The sequence below is a fragment of the Cupressus sempervirens genome, chromosome 1 (genome assembly GCF_028749045.1).
Source record: "Cupressus sempervirens isolate cs-2001-9-10 chromosome 1, ASM2874904v1, whole genome shotgun sequence".
In the NCBI taxonomy this organism is placed as follows: Eukaryota; Viridiplantae; Streptophyta; class Pinopsida; order Cupressales; family Cupressaceae; genus Cupressus; species Cupressus sempervirens.
In genome coordinates this window covers 575,246,801-575,260,055 of record NC_143118.1, presented here as the reverse complement: position 1 = coordinate 575,260,055, position 13,255 = coordinate 575,246,801, and the positions used below count along the sequence as shown (strand labels likewise).

General features: G+C 38.3%; 1 protein-coding gene across 2 annotated transcripts; it reads right to left on the bottom strand.

Annotated features, from left to right (window-relative positions):
- Nucleotides 1-227: 227 nt before the first annotated feature.
- Nucleotides 228-12,730, bottom strand: LOC149578726 (4-hydroxy-3-methylbut-2-enyl diphosphate reductase, chloroplastic-like). Of its 2 annotated transcripts, XM_089831259.1 has the most exons (11): nt 12,592-12,730; nt 12,068-12,399; nt 3,784-3,980; nt 3,495-3,674; nt 3,220-3,351; nt 3,033-3,107; nt 2,806-2,911; nt 2,600-2,694; nt 1,352-1,537; nt 1,128-1,214; nt 228-709 (listed from the first exon to the last, which is right to left on the bottom strand). In XM_089831259.1, the coding sequence occupies exons 2-11, from the start codon at nt 12,393-12,395 to the stop codon at nt 644-646; spliced, it is 1,452 nt and encodes a 483-aa protein (XP_089687385.1). In that variant the 5' UTR covers nt 12,396-12,399; nt 12,592-12,730; the 3' UTR covers nt 228-643. The 2 variants fall into 2 exon arrangements, with proteins under 2 accessions (XP_089687385.1, XP_089687382.1); XM_089831256.1 differs by lacking the exon at nt 12,592-12,730 and having other exon boundaries at nt 12,068-12,499.
- Between the last annotated feature and the right edge of the window lie 525 nt (nt 12,731-13,255).

Genomic DNA, 13,255 nt, shown 5'->3' with positions numbered 1-13,255 from the left:
CCTGCTGAACCTAAAATCTCTCCAAAACTCAATGCAAAACCACAAAATCTGAGGAATAGCTCTCAACTTAGCAACAGTTCTCCGTGCTACAACGAAGCTCTGATACCCAGTGCTACGAGAAAACTTTGTAAAGATGATGAACCTACACCCACAGTAGAACATAGAAAACAAAGAGAGAGAGAGGACATGCCTGCAAGAACAAATATACGAAAAATGCACAAACCAAGTTCATAATAAGGATCATCCCTCTTCCTCATTATATCGAATAAATAATACAGAATAGACATTTCCATTTTGCATGAGAGTCATGGCAAATTCCCTGGTTTACAATCGGTTATGCATGCATCGTGCAAGCACTACATAATTTTACAACAGCTACTAATACTGGACAGTCACCACAAACTTAACTGACAGAGTCGTTGCCATAAACAGACTCACGCTGTGCTTAAAAGGTTTCTATACAATATAGCACATACTTACTGATAGCACGACATGTAAGAAGATAAATATTGAGGCAAATTCATATTGTATCAACAAAACAATATATTGTTAAAACTGACTCCATTTTTCTTTAGTCATATATGGAGTTCTGGAATTTGAACTTTTGGAATTCTATGGAAGGATATTGATATCATATTATAATTTATACCAGCTGCAAGGCTTCCTTTTTCTTCATTTTGAAAACCACCTTTAAGATATCCTCCAGTATCTGTTAATAATCAATCGGAACTTGTTATTAACCAAACTTTGCATAAGAGATATGTGTGTACATGTCTCTGCCTCTATATGACGTGTGCAAGCGCACACTTGTCTGGAAACAAAATAAAAGATTTAAATAATGAACCAAAGCATTGTACAAATTTAAAACTACGCAATTATGGAGCAAAATTGTCTCATCACTGCAGTGTATATCTATCATTTAGTTTTCCTCAGATGTGGGTGTTTATCTGAAGATGCTTTCATCTTGAAGCTGCTAGGAAGGAATCAAAGGATAACAACACTTGGATAACAACACTTGGATGAGGTCAAAACAGCATGTCATAAATCCTGGACTGCTAAAGGCATATAACAATTAATTTGCTAGGAAATTGATGAGACTCGTAGCAATTCAAGGAGCAGTAAAATACCTTATCTGGAGTTGATGCACCTGAAGTAATTCCAATCTTGAGTGGACCACGTGGAAGCCAATTCTCTTTCTCCACTAGCTCACCGTGCTGTCAGGATTTGTTGGTGAAAGGGGCAAAGAGAAATACAGAGCTTCAGAAAATTAAAATATTTGGCATTCCAAAGACAATAGAATCAAAAATTCATGTAAAAGGTGATAAACAGTAGGGAATCATGCTTAACTCACACTTAGCTTGTATGCAATGCGGTTCCCTGGACCTATTCGCTTCTCTGAATCAATCCAATAAGTTGGAGTTCCACTTTGTTCTGCAATTTCTTGTAAGTGGGATGTGTTGCTAGAATTCCACCCCCCTACAACAAGAATTAGATCCAGATTTTCCTTCACCAACTCATACATAGCATCTTGCCTTTCCTGCATTGATGCAATAAATCATGAGCATAACCATATGTCATTAGCACTACTTCTATTTTCAAGCTTACATAATTTTTTTAGGAATGCTCAGTGACCTAGATGCAAGATATTAGTTGTAATATTTAAATGCAAACCCTTTTTTAAAACTTCTAATTTGGATGCCAGGTTTGACATGTCATTTGAAAGTTGTTCAGGATTTTTGGATGATTCGGAAAACTTTGTTTCCTTTCAGTATCTTTTCCAGCGACATAAAGATCACTATGGCCAATGTTAACTAAGAAACTAAGTATTTACAATCTACAGGTGGGACCTATCTGATCCAGAGGAAATATATCACACATTAAGACTCATTTGAAGAAACAAGGAAGAAAGAGAAAGGTAACTCATGATCTCTATGTTTGTGATTAGACTGCAAAATGTTCAATGCCACTCGCTAGGTATTTTCTGGGCTTTCCTTTGCCAATTGAACTAATTGAAGCTTGAGTTTGAATTGACAAACTCATTGATGCTAGTATGTTTTCTCGGGGAGGGAGAGGGCAGAAAAGGAATGGCATCAAATGATTAAATGAGGCAAGGCTCATTTTGGCTCATTTAAAATGTCAAAAGTGAAACCTTACTTCTAGGTTTTCCTCTTGTTTAAGTACTATCTGCAGTTTCAACTCATATTAAAGGACATAATACAACCTACTGAATCAATAGACTAGATTTAATAGTTTGATCTAGTGGGAAAACAGCCCCAGCTTAATTGACTTGGTATCAAGTATTACAAATGTTTTCCCACATCCTTTCAACAAAAAATTAATTTTTGGCAGCTGTGGAACATGTATTTTACCGTTTTAGGGAATGACATCGCATTTCTAACCATTTGTACTCTGATCTCATTAAGACACGAAACAGAAAAGTTTTAGGAAACAGGAATTTACTACCAACATTAAAAATTTGGAACAGTAATATGTGATCTAAATAAATATTACCCCCTTGCAGCTTGACAATTTGTTCAAGTTGTGTGAGAATCAAATTTTCCAAACAAACATAACTATGAATGTGTATCCTGCTAATAACCTGTGTTGCATCGCAAATGTTATTGAAACTCATAAAATGGTCGTTGACATTTTCAACCCCATATTTCTGCATCATCGTCTTCTCAAGAAGTTTTCCTGTATGCAGAAGCCAACAGCATAAGGACTTGGATAGATAAAAAGAAATCCCACACTTCAGCCAATCATCCAATAGTAGGCATTGACAGTTAAAAAAGGTGTCTCCTTTACCTATCTCTTCAGTCTCTCCTTTCAACATTGTTGTCTGGTTGGCGATTCCAACTTTGATTAGATCTCTATCAGGATCAAATCCTCTTGAAACAGCCTTCTCAAATTTCTTTACATCAAATTATTAGAACAAAGGTTGTATTAGAATCATGATATAAAAAGAAAAGTAATCCAATGTATATTGCATCCTTTTCCTAAGGGCTAAATCTATGCAACAAGAAATTACTTACTTTAAGAAATTCTTCCTTACTACCACTTGAACCATCAAGCTTGCCACCCAGAATGTAATCACATAGATATGTTGCCTGTAAACATCAGAAAACAGCAATTCTCAACCCAAATGTCCTGGAGGCTGCAATATTCTTGACTACGAATTCCATGAGGAAATTGATTCTGTTAGAGGTCTTTCTAAATTACTTCTTTCATGTCTTTCACAATTACAAATGTCCCTGCAAACGATGAAGTAGCAGTTGTTTCTTCATGGCCTTTCTTGCCATGAATTACTGAAGTAAAGCTTTCCTTCTTATGCTTCTCAACAGTATTCCACACCTAGGAAGAGAATCAAAATAAAATGGTTTAATATACCTAGACTTATATCCTTTACTTCGACACAAGAAAGGAAAAACATCGGGAATAATACTATCCTAGCTGCAATAAAACTCTATCTGCACATTGCATCACAAAGTATTTACCTTGGATACCCAAGGACATGTAGTATCTACAATCTGCACTTTTTTTTTATCAAGAATTTGCATTTCTTGTAGTGAAGCACCAAATGCTGGAAGAATTACCACATCCTCATTGTTCACAACATCAAATTGTTTTCCTTCTTCTGTTAAAGGAATGTCTTCAATCTTCATCTCCTTCAATCTCTAAATAAGTCGGTACCCACCATGGTAAATTGGTTAAAATATATGCAGCATCTACGTGAAGAAAGATAGAAATTAATTTAGTGGGAAACAATGTTACTGGAGTATCTACCTGATTCACTGTTGGATTGTGAATTATTTCATTAGTAATCCATAGCCTCTGATCTGGAAATTGCTTTCTGGCCTCATATGCAATTTGAACAGCTCGTTCCACTCCCCAGCAGAATCCAAAGGCTTCTGCAAGCTTAACATTTACATTACCCCAGGTATATTGGTTGTTGTTCTCTTTCAAAGTTTTAATGATGTCACCTGCAAGATCCACATTTGAGTTTTACTAAACTTTAAAAAAAGAATGATACTATGAATGAAATGTAATAAAACAGGTGTCAATGGCATTGCCAAATATCATATTGCTAAATGTTGAGCATCAAATATGAAAACATGCTGAATTTTCTTTCTTCCAAGCATAGGTTACACATGAATATTTTCAATAGAATTCAGCAATTTGATGAATTCAAATAATGTCTATAATTTAGCAAATACAATTTTAAGAACTTAATATTTCATTTTTTTGGGACATTTCACTCTGTTTTGACTACTGCAATTTTTAGTAGCCAATTCCATATATTCAATATCGTAATTCTTCATCACTGTGGTATATATCTTTTTAAAGCATGCACATTGAAGAAGACTTACAAGGTAAAGACATCCAAACATGCACCTCTAAGCATGAGTGTTTATCCAGCAATAAGAATCTTAAGTCCTACTAAGAAGAGTGAAAGAAAAACAACCAAATCCCTCGTTGGTAAGCTTTAAGTTTGTGATGGCTTAAAAGATGTTTCCCCTCTAAGCTATGTTTATAGCTAAGATAGTAGGTGTAATTCAAGGCAAGCTTATAAGGCATATATACACGGAAGGATGAGGTGTGTGAGATTTGTCAGCATCCTCCTCTCCTGTGAATAAACGGTACTCATAGAAAAGGAGAATATTGTGGAAGTCTGGAGTACCTAACAATTAAAAATTCTCGAAATGTCTCTACCTGTATAAACTCTAGGAGAATGCAGGGTCCACATACAAAAGCCCCAGAATGAGGACATTTGGTTTCAGAACTTTATATGGAAGCTGACATGTTCATCCTATTTTAACTGTTTGATCGGTGTCATCTTGGCAAGTAGTTGCTACATGTAACATCTAAAAAGTTTTGTTGTATTCCTGAAGCCTTGCCTCTGGAAGATTCTTTGAAATGTAGCTCGCCAGTTGCAGGGTTAGGTGAAATTTTCATATGATTTTTACTGGGAAACATAGAAAGTGCAGAATTTCTAATTAGTTAAGAGTTTAAACAAGAAGATTTTAAGTAGATATTTCAATCTGAAAATTTGTTCATGTATTGTCCCCAAAATTCGAAGTGGAAAGTGTGAAACAGAGGCCTTTATATCACTGGCTATCTGATCAATGTTTATTTTTCAATTGAAGGGTCTATTCACAACCTTTATGGGATGGTACATTTTCTTTCAAAGTTCATGGAGGTCATTAAATTTGAAACCTAGCTCCAATGAAAATGAAATTCTCAATGAACTTTCCATTTTTAGAAGGGGAATTTGGAGCTCAACTCAGAACATTAAATAGCAGCCTCGCAGAAAAATCGCCAACTTAACCTGTTGTTTGCAGGAGGATTAATAATATATGTTTTCTTTTTAGCAAAATATACTAAATCTTGATCAAGGGGCCTGTTCAATTCATTAAAATGTTGGGTTCTAATTGCAGAGATATAAGTTCAAATCCTTAAAAGAAACATCTAATTTAGATTTTTTTGCTGTTCCCTCTTGGTTTTCCATTGTTCAAGGGAATTCTTTGTTGTTGACTCTTGGTCTAGCATTGTTGAAGGTGGATTTCTAAATTGTGTCCTACTATTTCATTTTTTTTTTGATGAATAGTCCTTTTCTATTAATAAATAATATACTAAGTTACAATTCACAAAAAAGGGTCGGGGGATACAAGATCACCCTGCAAAAGTTCAACGGCTGAAGCCGGAATCAACATCTATTCATCAAAAAAGAACATATAAGAAGCAACCCTCAGGCAGCTTAAGCAGTGCCAGCTGAGGGGGGGTGGTTCATCCCGATCAGGAAATCTGCAGTCATCCCTGGGATTGGCAGGGGGGCTGAGAACAATCCAGCCATCAGCAGCATCATCAGGGACCTGGTCAACATCTTTGGTATTAGGCCGCGGAGGTGAGATGGCCAATTCCAGGCAAAAGGGCCATTCTCCAGAAACAACATGCTGAGCACCAAGAGGGGGAGCTACCGAGCCTGGGGACCAGCTTGTGCCACCATGGGGTGGGGAAACCAAGTGGTGATGCGAACCACCATCGCCACCACTGGGAGAGCCGTAGCGGGAAGGCTGCAAGCGGCGGCTAGAAGAGCTGCGCCCCTGGGCGGCGTAGTATCAACCAAAGCATCAGGAGGCACTCTGCAACCATACAAGGGGCATTACCCCAATGATTGAGAAGCTCCTAAAGGTGGGCCACCTCTAGAGCCACCGTGTTGGCTTGCACTTGAATCTGCGTCATTACATTATTACAAATGCATGCTTTAGTGTACATAGCAACACTTACGTCAAGAAAACTGTGAGTGAAAAGAATAGCATTTCTATCTTTCCTAGGAGTGAACAAAATCTCCATCCTGAAAGTATGCTAGATCTGGGTAAATTTTCTAGAGAACTTGGAGGAATCGCCCAAAATAACCATATGCCAAGAAAAGAGTTCGGGCCGAAACAGCTTAAAGAAATCATGAATCCAATGCCAATAGTTTTGAGCACATCTACAGAACCAAAAAATATGTAGGAAAGACTCTAGTTGCCTACAAAATGGACAACGAGGATCTGGAACCCCAATATGCTTTAGACGAGGCCCAAGAGGAAGACCTTGAAAAGCCAGGCACCAAGCAAAATGTGCAATCTTGGGTAATGACACTCCAAATAGTGTCAAAGCGCTTTTTCCACTGAGAAAGGGAAGACTGCAAACGCTAGCACTGGTTGAGGGTATCCACCATCGACAGATGGGGAGAAAGCCATCGATATCCCAAACTTGGCTTTTAGTTGGTGAAGGGAGTGGCAGGATACCACTTCCAATCAGTCCACCAAAGTCGAACAGACTGAATACCCACCTTGTGGATTAAGTGACCTGGAATTGCAGAAAGCAACAAATCAAAAGTTTGTTGATTTGAACAGGCAAGGCAGAACTGGACTTGCATATCTTCCCAAGATCTGAGACTCATGGAAACCCTTGAGAAAAGGTCTTTAGTAGTCTTGATGCCATGTTTGAAAAAATGCAAAGCACTAGCACCTTGAGCCTTGGCTAGAGGAATACCCTGGATGGCAAACAGAGGAGACCACCAAATGTTCTGCTGGTTCAAAGAGAGCCCATCATGGAACCTATCACCAGACCATCGAAAATGTCCCAAGCTTTTCATACGCTCTTGATAACAAAAGAGCCATGTATGTGCATGGGTTCTCACATGATGAGAAGGGTTTGGAAGCCAACCCCTTCCATGCAGGCCTATTAATAGGCAACCCAAAAGAAATGCAATGCCAAACCAGAATCTTCCAAGCTTCATATCCAGTGATGGCATGAATAATCCATTTTGCACAAAGAGCAAGGCCTTGCTTCTACATGGAGAGAAGGCCAAGGCCTCCAGACTCTTTGGGGAGACAACAAAAATCCCTCTGTGGAAGCCATGATGGTCGGAACCAGAAGCCCAAAGAAAATCACGGAGCAATCGCTCTAATTTCAAATAGAAGGCTTTGGAAGGAGCCCAACAAGAAGAATAATAGACATGTGTAGCCACTAGAACTTTAGACCAAATCTAAGATTTTTCCGCAAAGAAAGGTGTTTAGTAAGCCAATAGTCCAGCTTCTTTGCAATCTTGACAAGCATGGTGTTCCACAAATCAACTAGCAAAACTTGAAAGGCAAAAGGAATGCCTAGAAAGCGGAAAATCTCCCCGTGTTTAACCCATTTCCATTCAAATTGGTTAAGCCAAGGTAGAGTTGGCAAAAAACACTGACAATAACGGAGTGTTTTATGCTATTGAATAGCAGAACTAGAGGCTTGACAAAAAGTTTCCAGGCAATTCAAGGCATTGGTGATGTTTTCCTCATTCTCCAAAAGAGTGAGAAAGGAATCATCAGCAAAATGACCATTGACCAACTGCAAAGAGGAATCTGGTAAGGAAATGCCACGAACCAAACCTAAAGAAACGGAGTGGGCTAGCAACCAAACCCTTCAGCAGTAAGAACATATAATGCCGGAGCCAGAGGGAAACTTTGCCTAATGGAATGAAAGAGCCCAAAGGCTTCAGATTGGGAGCTATTGATAGTAATACAAACATTAGCATCTCCACAGACTGAAGAAAATTGGGACCGAAACCAAGAGCTTGAAGCATAGCCAAAATGAAAAGCCATTCAATCCGGTCATAGACTTTGGCAAAATCAATTTTCAAAAAAACAGACGGCTGATTGGACTTGCGAGCCCACTCCATGCCTGTGATAAAGCCAATTTGCTCTGGCCGCACAATTAGAGGAAGGAGATGGCAAATTTTAAGAGATCTTGCCTTAGCAATGATCTTATAGGACACATTAAGCAGGGTACGTAATGGGCCACCAGTTACAAATATCCTCAGGATCACCAGCTTTAGGTATGAATTTGATGTTTACTTTGTTGATAATAACTCCTAAGCTTTTAGAATGGTAGGCTTCAAGATAAACTTTGTGCAGGTCGGGACCAATATACTCCCAAAGGTGTTTGTAAAATTCACAAGGAAACCCATCACACCTAGGAGACTTGTCATTAGCCATGGAAAAAACCGCCTCGTTAAGGTCTTGGATGGTGAGAAGCTTCTCACAGAAAGCACATTGCTCAACCACTGGGCAGTTGGAGTAACAAAAATACACTTTATGAGGGCTTCCTCCCGAGCAACCAAATTTCTCGGCGAAGCAAACATGTTTTTGTAATGGTGAACAAAAGCTTACAGGATGTCAAGGAGACTGGAAAGAATAGAAGTGCCTTATTTGATTTTTTTAATCCCAAAATTGGTATGATGGGCTCGAAGAGCATGGAAGAAATCCTTCGAAGCCTTATTGCCAACCTCCAACTAATGGACGCTAGCTTTGAATTGGGCCCCTCCAGCAACATAATTATCCACAACCTGTTTGTCATGGCACAGTTTGGCAAGCTGAATTTGCAAATCAACATGAAAAGGGTTAAGAGTGAGAGCCTCAAAAGCTTTCTTAAGAGCCGTAGTAGTGGACTCATAAGACTGCCTTCTAAAAACTGCCAACTGCCACTCATAGATGCGCAGAAATCGAGCAGTTCTAGTAATGGCATCATTCCACCACTGAATCCACCCTATCTGAGAATGCAGACATGGCTCCAAATTCCAGACACATAGGATATGAGCAATAGTGGAAGCATGCATCAGCACTGACGTATGGAGGAAAAACTAAGTCAACACAACCCGTTAGATAGCTGTGCCACAAAATAGATAAATAAATGGGATAGTGATTTGATAACGTCACATCTAGCAAATGAATGACAGGTAAATCTTGATCCTCAGAAAAGGAGAAAAAAGATTGTGCGATAATCATGGCACGATCGAGACATTTTAAAATGCAGTCAAAGCTAGCTCGAAAGTTGGACCAAGTGTTCCAAACCCCACTATGCTGGTGCCAGTTAATATTGGGATCAAAAAGGCCCAATTTATTACGCATGTAGTACTAGGCTTCTCTTTCCCCAGCTGTCTAGCGAAAAGGCAAAATGCCATCTTTGTCAGAGACTAACTCAACCATATTGAAGTCATCACACATAACCCAAGTAGCTGGAGGCAAGTTGTCAGCCATCCAAACCCACAATTGAGATCTTTCCACAACATCATTGGAAGCATAAACATTAACTGCTCCAAAAGAATGATTGTTGATAGAAAGCAAAAGCCAAATTATTTTGTGCATGGGGTCAGAACCATGTGAAATAATAGCAGAATGACGACGAGGTGACAGAAGAGTAGCTACATCACCTCTGCCAGAATCATGCTGAGAGGAAAACATAATGACATCCGGCCAAATGACGCGACATGCAAAGGAAAGCATGAAACCAAAGATCTTAACTTCTTGCAAACAGAGAAAATCTAAATTACCCTAACATAGTACTTTCTGGAGAGGTCGATAAGACCTTTCACGTTCCATGATAAAAAAATTCATGAAAATTCTTCCATGTCTTCCTTGTCCTCAAGCGAGGAGTAACTATTCTGCAAGAAAGTTGAAACTTGGTTAAAGCCAGAAGGAAAATCCTTTGGACTAATAGCCCAACGTTTCTCCTCTGGTTTCTCAACACGTCCAGGAGGACTGCGAGAACACCACACATTCTAAGTCACAATGGAGGAAGCAGCAAGAGGAGTGTGAATCACAACTAAGGTGTTAGCCCCAACGGCCGCCTTGATCCCCTGGGAACCAAGGTTTGAAACCTGTGAGACACCAGGGTTTGGTTCCGAAAAAACCGCTTGTGTTCCTACAATGGCTGGGGTTTGTGCTCCTATTGAAATAGGAGGAACCCAAATGACAGCCGCATATGACTGTTTAGGAGCCGAGGGAGCCTTGCCCTTGCGCCCAACAGTGGTCCATTCTTCTTTTTGCTTCCCTTCTGCTGGTTTGATAGGGGCCTCTTTAGGCAGGGATTTAACCTTGGGCACAGCCAAAGGACAATCCCTAATCTTGTGTTCCGCCGACTGGCAGCTATAACAGGTGTTGGGCAAGTTCCAATAAAGCACCTTTTGAGAGAAGGCTTGAGAACCAATCTGTATCTCCACAAAATCCTTAAGATCCTTGGAGAGATCAACCTCAACGCATACGTGTTTCTAAGGATGAGCATTGAAAAAAAATTCATGTTCCTTTGTAATAACTTTGCCAAGGATATTGGCAATAGACTCAATAAAAAGCCAACACGGGAACTCAACCCACACAGGAACCCTAAGCTTTTTGTCATGAAAGACAGTGAAATCTCTCGACCATCTTTAAAAAACTAGTAGGGAGGAATGCACTAACCAAGGACCATTGCTAAACCACATCAACTTGCAAAGGGTTGGCAAAGAAAAATGAAAAAAAAAAAAAAAACCTTTGGTAAAGTTTTGCACAACGTCAAGGCAGACTTCATGAGGAGTCCAGCTCTTGTTAATCTATTCTTGAAGCATAGCTTCAGGAGGAGTCCTACCCACAAAATACCCTATTAAGGTATGTTGTTCTAACCAATCACAAGCAGCATCAAATTCTTACAAAGGAAGGATAATATCAGGATTATCTCATTAAAGACCTTTAGGACGAATTTGCGAGGATGTTTGTTCAATGGAGGAGCCATGGCTTTCCGAAGCAACAATGTGAACACCAATATCAACCACTGGGTCACCACTAGCCGGAGCCATTATAAACTACCCTAAAAACTCCCACAGTAAATGCGGTTTGATAGGTGGAAAACACAGCAGGAAAGCTCAGACAGAGAGCCGTATGCAAGGAAACTCAAAGATCGCATGAAACCCTAGCAAAGCGAAAAAAACCCTCCTGCTTGAAGATGCTTTTCCGTTTTTTGACCTACTATTTCATGAGTAACTTATTATATGATATTTATGTTGTTCTCTAGAATTAATCTTTGAAAGGAACAAAATATTGGTCTCAATGATACTTGCAAAGAACTTAGTATCAGCCTCACTAATATTTGTGAAAAAATAAATATTCTCATTTATAATGAATTACTGCCACGAACTATACTTGTTTCTTTAATATTAAAAAACTACGCTAAATCAAAAGGTAATGTAAGGCAAGATGCACTGGAAAGGTTCAGTTTACTGCTGAATTGGTCACTAGATTAAAGTCCAGGAGTATAAATTTCAAGAACAACAAATTACTTAAATTTGAAGAAAAGAAAAACAATAAACGAAGTTAACAGGAAAAAAAACACCAAAATTAGTGCCGTAACCGAAAAAATGAGATTGACCTCTTACAACTTGATGTTTATAACATGATAAGAGCACGCAAAATTTCTTGATCAAAATCCTTATTCCAAGCATTACTGAGACTAATGAACGTCTTTCACTTCCAGACATTGTGAATACCCATGTCTAGATATAATTGTAATTTTCTGAACATTGTATTTAAAAGAACTTCAATTGCCGTTTCATATTTGGTTGTTATTTTTTTTTCCTGTAAATCTATGGAACTTTATCTTCTGCAAGATCATCTTTCAAAAAAAAATCCAAAATATCTCATCATTTGTTATAATTTTTATCCAATAAATCAAGACATATAAGTTTAAAAAACAAATACACGGAATTAAAAATTTGAGTCAGTGAACTTACTGGTAAATTCTTGGTCCATTTCGTCAAGAGTTTCCTCTTTAAGACCAAACCCTTTTCTGTTATAATTCTCTTTTCTACTCAAAGTCCTTCTAAATGCCTTAGTATCAAATTCCTCAATAGTTGTATCCACAGTACTATCAGAAGCAGCATTTCTAACTTTTGCGCGCCTAACTTTCAGGTCCTTGAAAACGCCCAGTTTTCTACCCAACGTAGCTGATGAATCCCTTTTAATTGTCATTGAATTGCCCTGACCATTGATTATACTCCTCGGCTCTGCTAATACCACGTCCGGCCTGCATGCTACACCAATATTGCATTTGCATGCCATCCCTCTAATTTACAGAACCAGAAAAACCCCAGTTAATGATTTTTCTGGTAAAATTTTATCAAAATGATTTGAAAAATGCGAAGCTGAAGAACTCGCTATGTTTCAGATATGATCTGAATAATTGCTTGATTAAATACAACAGAAAGCAAAGTGATATGCATCTAGAATATACAGAATGTCCAAAATGTGATTTTACATTTGTGGGTGGTATGGAACCTATATCCTCAATCGTGGATTGAAATGCTGATATGTTTTCTGGCAGGAGAGGTGCCAGGTGTATTGAATGTGGTGACTGATAACCACATTTTTTTTGAACCCTACACATATACGGCTAGTGAAATAAGGTTTATAAAATATAAATTACTTAATAATTTGTGGTTAACCTATAATCGAGATATGATGATCGAGGACCACTCAAAATTTTAGCGGTTGTTTTTATCTTATTTTATTGTTGGAAAATGAACAAAGATGGTGTGCATAGAGTTTTATTTTGCTTTATATTTTTATTACGTAAGATTTCTATTGGCGAATGGATAAAATATTAATGGGATATAAATAAGGTTATCAGATTTCTTTTAATGAATGGTCTCTTTTTATTAATTTATAATATTAAAGTAGGGTTGGGGGATAATAGATTATTTTGTGAGGATTCATGTGGTCAAAGTCAAAAACAAAGATACAAATATCAATAGCTAATCCAAAAAAAAGGGCAAAGCTCGGAGAAAACCACCTCAAGTAACCAAAGCAGTATCAACTGAGGGAGGAGGATCACGTCCAAAATGAACCACCCACCTTTATCTCCTTTTTCTTTTTCTTTTTCTTTTTCTTTTTATTTTTATTTTTCCTCCCTTGTAGAGGGT

Bases quoted from the DNA above. Each gene is read 5' to 3' on its own strand.
- LOC149578726 (XM_089831259.1), bottom strand. From the start codon at position 12,395: ATGGCATGCAAATGCAATATTGGTGTAGCATGCAGGCCGGACGTGGTA. The intron at 3,108-3,219 runs GTAATTTAGAAA...TGATGTTTACAG, and splicing joins TTGTGAAAGACATGAAAGAA to GCAACATATCTATGTGATTA. The intron at 1,538-2,599 runs GTTATTAGCAGG...GCATCAATGCAG, and splicing joins ACATTTGCGATGCAACACAG to GAAAGGCAAGATGCTATGTA.